The sequence below is a fragment of the Mastomys coucha genome, chromosome X (genome assembly GCF_008632895.1).
Source record: "Mastomys coucha isolate ucsf_1 chromosome X, UCSF_Mcou_1, whole genome shotgun sequence".
In the NCBI taxonomy this organism is placed as follows: domain Eukaryota; kingdom Metazoa; phylum Chordata; class Mammalia; order Rodentia; family Muridae; genus Mastomys; species Mastomys coucha.
In genome coordinates, this window is record NC_045030.1 from 951997 (window position 1) to 958009 (window position 6013).

Genomic DNA, 6013 nt, shown 5'->3' on the forward strand with positions numbered 1-6013 from the left:
CTTTTGCCCAATGCCCATTGGCAAGTAGTATTCTAGGAATGTGTTGAAGAGATGAAGATAATCTACTTTGTACTTACTTCATATGTTTAGAATTAGGGATGCTGATTACAGAATTTTGAGCTGGAAGTCACCATTCAGGTTTGCACCAACCTCCTTATTACAATAATCAGAACTCATACTGAGTTGAGAGCTCTGAGCCCTCAAACAGGTGATGAAACAATCAGATGAGGTACGTGCTTTTTCTCTCTACAGTTTGCATATAAGGCAATTTGATGCCACAGTGTTAGGTAACCTTTTCAGGGTCTCACAGCTAGAAAGTAGTAGAGCCAGAATTCAAATACAAGTTTGTCAGATTTCAAGGCCTGTGTAAAGGTAGGAAAAGACTTGCCAACTTTCGATGGAGCTCTGATTTGTGTGCACATTTTGCAATGCCGTGAGGCCACTTCAGCTACCGTATGGACTTCCTTCTAAGCATCCCTTTCTTTTTTAGAAATACTATCTTCCCAGATTCATTCCTTTTAGGGGGGCGGAATTGCCTTACTTCTGCCTTGCCTCCTTTCTCAAGAGCTTTCAGTAACCTGTGATCAGCTCCCCAGCTCTTCTTGGAACTAAATGGAACTATTTCCCAATCCTACTTGTGGCTACAAGGTTGGAAGAAGTCAGGACGTAAAATTATGGGGCAGAAGTCCCCTCACCACCTGCTTTCTGTTTTGTTCTCTGCAACACAGATTGAAGATGGAGGCAAGGCGGCCTTGTCCCAGAAGATGCGGACTGGCGATGAGCTGGTGAATATCAATGGTACTCCATTGTATGGTTCCCGCCAAGAGGCCCTCATCCTTATCAAAGGCTCCTTCAGGATCCTCAAGCTGATTGTCAGGAGGTAAGGCTCAGGCACAAAGGCCATTATCATCAAGAAGACAGGTATCTCATCTGAGCAACTGTACAGACAACTAAAGCAGAATGAACAAAGGGCCTTTGGTTTGTATTTTGACACTGCCATACACTCATTGCATGCATTCATGTAAATGCTTCTTCAGAACTCATTTGCTATTTTGAGGACTCAGTGACTCAAAACATGCAAGGTACTTCAACTCTGGGCTTCTAGAGGTCAGGCTTTTGCTTTCAGTGGTTAGTTTCCTTTCTTTATTTTATATACATACCAAAGTTTCTACATCATTGTTATTATTAAAAAGTAACTATTACAATATATCATGGTATGAATTATTTACAATATATTATTAGAGGAAAATGTAAATTTTCCATGATCTTTCTGTCTCCCTCTGGCTACTGCTGTTTTCCTCCTTTTGTTTTTAAGCAGTCTCAAAAGCAGAGTCTATCCTTCCTTCATGTACCTTTTTATTTTACCTTTCATTCACTTTATGATCCCTGTGGTCTGAACTTGGCATCTATAATTCAAGTGTAATGACTATCAAAGGCACAGAATGTTGTCAGAGCCAGTAGATTATTTTCAGTCCTTATCATATATGACATCGAAAGGACATTTGATACAGTTGGTCCACATTATGAAACTCCTTTATGAAACTGACTTTTTTTTTTATCACAGTCTGTTTATATCTTTGTGCCGTACTTTTGTGGTTCCTATTTTATCTAGACTCCTTTATTACCTGACCATCACTTTGACTATGCTTTAAACATTGGGTTTTTAGCCATTCTACCTTTTTCTAACTTTATCATAATATAGAAATTATTATATGGAAATTTTCACCAGCTTCTTTTGTATCTATATGTGGATGATTTTCTCTCTTCTGTCCCAGACCATATAACCAGTTTCCTCTTGGACATTTACATTGAAATGCACCTATAGCATTCCAAGTACAGTATGCTGCTTCAAGCGTAACACATCACCACATTGTCCACAAAAGCTTCCTATCTTGGTGACATCCTAGCAACCAAGCCAGAAGGAAAGCTAGCATCAGTTCTTTTATTGATTGCATATAATAGTCAATTTATCCAGTCTTTTTTCTAAAAGAGAAAAGGTAGCAGTTTTGGGTTATACCAGGAGGATTCTATAGCATCCCATTGGTTTACTGCATGATCTTCTGCTGACTTGCATTAAGTCATGCCTTTCCAGATATAGGCATCATGGTAAGTAGTGCTGCATACTACATAATAGCTGCAACTATCACTGATTCCATCTTGTATGAAGGGTTGCTTTTTCTATCCTAGTGATGGAATCCAAGGCCTTGAGTATGCTAGTCAAGTCTTTTCCACTATGGGTTGGTTATGATTTATATTTTAAGACTTCATGGAGGGACCACTTGATAAGGGTTCTTTCTTAGTATGTGATAGCCTCATGGATGTTACTCCTTTGTTCTATCACATGGAAATATGGGTTCCTTGCATAGTGTTATTGTGAAGATTAAATGATATAAATTATACAGAATGCCTTTTACATAATGGTTTTTCCCTTAAAAGTACTAACCAGATCTGAAAGTGCTTAGCTTCCAAGATCAAGGTGGTTTAGCCATAGATACATAATGCTCTATCAGGGAATTTCAGTTCCCTTCTCTGAAGTACAAGAGAAGCGTAATTGTGGTAGGCAAACACTGCTAGATGAGAAATGTATTAGAACTGCAGTGTACACTGTACCCTAGTCTATAGAGTATAATTTGCTGGGAAAACAATTAAGGATGGCCAATATCTGAGCAGAAAACATGGATGTTGGTGAGATGCTGATTGTAGAGAGGCAAATGCACTATTAGAGTGTGAAGACCATCGAGAAGTTTGAGTTTACTGCCACAGATGAATGTGAAGATGCAGGGTTTTAACTGCTCACCTTGTCTTCATTCTCTACCAGCACTAGCTGCCACTACAAACCATCACTTAGGAGTGGCTATAGTTATAAACTTGGAGATAGCAGGGACCTTGGGTTTTCATGATGTGAAAGGCTCTATGGCTTGCAGTACCTCCCTCCTTTTTCCACCTTTTCAGCACCTCCACTTCAGCCCTTTCTGCTTGAGGCATTCGATGCATAATTTATGAAGTGGTGCTGCCCTCTTGTGGAAAACTTAACCTTCCCTTCTGGCCTGCTGTGGGCATGGTGTAGGAACCTAGAGTTCCTATTCTTTAGTCCCAGTTTCCCCTCCAGTTTATGAAAGAGGTCTCCGTTCTTCATAAATTAGCACATAACAGAAGTGCGATGTTCCTAGACTTTATAAGTGTTCATCTTACTGACTTAGACATGAGTAACCATGACTTACATGTTTTAAGTAAATCACTGACAATGCTGGGCTTTAGGTCTTGCCTTAAGTCCTTTGAATTCATGAGCATTCAAAAGAGACTTTTGGAAAATGTCTTATTCTGAAAACCCAATCCAACTTGTGTCTGTCTGTCTGTCTGTCTGTCTGTCTGTCTATCTATCTATCTATCTATCTATCTATCATCTATCTATTGTGTGCATATGTGTGCAAGTCCAGGGCCTTGTATATGCTAGGCAAGCATCTATCTCTGAGCCTCCTCTTGTCTCACCTTCCTCCAATGTAAGTAATTTCAAGCCATGACATGTCTAATGTGCTCTAAACCTCTCTTGTTTTGTCTTAATTCAATCACTCTTGGTTTCTCACCTGTACTATTTTGAGCGCCTTCCCACTGGCTTCTCAGCATTCAGTTTCATCTCTTTCCAATCAATCCATGCTCTGAGAAGGCATCTTAGCAGGCCACTTTTCTACTTGACAAAAGTAAAAAAATAAGAACCATAATGCCGTGCTGTTTTCAAAAGATTTATTTTATATGGATAGACTATTTAACCACATTAAAGACATCATAGTCATGAGCCATTTTGATATTTTGTTAAAGAGTTTTATGCATTGAATTTTGATCCTATTCATTTTCCTCCTTATCTATTCCCAGATCCAGCACCCCAATTCTATATCCACCTATCTTTGTACCTTCATGGATTTTTAAAATACTTACCAATCCAATTAATGCTGCCTATATACTCTTGACTGTGTGGTCATCTACTTGACCATTTTGATCTACCAGGGGCCATATTCTTTAAAGAATGTACCTTTTCCTCTCCTAGCAGCTATTGAGTACCTCCAGCTCCTCAGCTAGGGCTAGGACTGAGTGACCATTTTGAACTAAAAATCATGATATTTAAATATATGAAATAAATAACGTTAGCACTGTAAAAAGAACAATTATGAAAACATCTGTATTGAAGACATTTATATAACTTAAGTTTGAAAACAAAGACTAACAAACTGCAAACACTTGGAAGAGTTGAAAAACATGTCATTCATTTGAATTAATACAATTTAGAAATATTTTCTAGATAGTTTATTATTTTCAAGTATTCATGGAACATCTAAAAATGATTACATGTTATGCTGCAGAGAAAATATATGCAAATTTTTAGCAGCAGAAGTGACATTTGCTTTGTTTCTGATAATAATGTACAAATTTTACAAATTTAAATAAAAATCTTTAAACAGCATTAATGCATCAGAACACATTTTCATGCAAATATCAGATCAGAGAAAAATAAGAAGCTAATAAAAAATAATAAAGGTAGAAGCATGACTTATCAAACTTTGAGATTAGTATTCAGAAGTAAATTTACAACATTAGATATTTTATTAAAAATGAAGAATACAATTAGATATCTAAGGATCTAATATAATATTGATGCCAAGGGCTTGATTTTGGGGACTAGGAAGATGGATTCAGTAGATAAGCCTCTACCAAATCAAGTAAACACAGATGAATCATAAATAAAATTTAAATAAGTAATAAATAACATCATAGAAATAGTTTCTGGAATTAACTACAGATTACAATGACTATATTTTAGGAAATCTTGAAATCACAGAGAAATTTAACATATCTACTTCAGTTTTTTTTTTAAATATTTTCTTTTTTTCCATTATGGTTATCAAACCCTAGGTTTAATATATTCTAGGTAAGTACTCCATCCTTGAACTACATCCCCATTATTAACTTTTTTTTTTCAAGAAATGAAGTAAAGACAGCCATGGCTGTTATATATTTCTTATGTTGGTACAATAAATGCAATCAATATAATATTCTTTTTTTTTCTTTTACTGGATATTTTCTTTATTCACATTTCAAATGTTATCCCATTTTCCAGCTTTTCCTCCAGAAACCCCCTATTCTATCCTCCCTCATCTACCCACCCACTCTGGCCTCCCTACCCTAGCATTCCCCTACACTGGGGCATTGAACCTTCACAGGACCAAGAGCCTCTCCTCCCATTGTTGGATACCCAACAAGGCCATCCTCTGCTACATATGTGGCTAGAGCTATAAGTCACTACACTTGTACTCTTTGGTTGATGCTTTAGTCCCTGGGAGTTCTGGAGTGTCTGGTTGGTTGATATTGTTGTTCTTCCTATGGGGTTGCAAACCCCTTTAGCTCCTTCAGTCCTTTCTCTAACTCATGCATTGGGGACCCTGTGCTTAGTCCAATGGCTGGCTGCCTCCTCTGTATTTGTTAGACTCTGGCAGAGTCTCTCAGGAGACAGCTATATCAGGATCCCGTCAGCAAGCACTTGTTGGCATCTGCAAGAGCATCTGGGTTTGGTGACTGTATATGGTATGGATCCCCAGGTGGGGCAGTCTCTGGATGGCCTTTCCTTCAGTCTCTGCTCCATACTTTGTCTCTGTATTTCCACCTGTGAGTATTTTGTTCCCCCTTCTAAGAAGGACTGAAGTATCCACACTTTGGTCTTCCTTCTTGAGCTTTATGTGGTCTTTGAATTATATCTTGGGTATTCCGAGCTTTTGGGCTAATATCCACTTATCAGTGAGTGCATACCATGTGTGTTCTTTTGTGATTGGGTTATGATTTTTTTAACATTTAAAAACATATTTTAATTAATATAATTGAATCACATTCTTGTTGCCCTTTTGTACCACCGCTCCTCCCATAGACCCCCTTTCAATACCTACAATATCTTTTTTGTTATATTCCTTTAAATTTATAAAATATTATAACAATAAAAATAAGTATTATAAAAGTTGTTTGATATAAA

At 37.4% G+C, this 6013-nt stretch overlaps 1 protein-coding gene across 1 annotated transcript in view; it reads left to right on the plus strand.

The window, feature by feature from the left end:
• The first annotated feature begins 711 nt into the window (after positions 1-711).
• The window catches only part of Shroom4 (shroom family member 4), a 102187-nt gene continuing 96885 nt past the window's right edge, over positions 712-6013 (plus strand). Inside the window, exon 1 of the mRNA XM_031385774.1 lies at positions 712-880. Coding sequence (XP_031241634.1) covers positions 765-880 — 116 coding nt within the window. The 5' untranslated portion in view covers positions 712-764. The remainder of the gene's footprint in view (positions 881-6013) is intronic.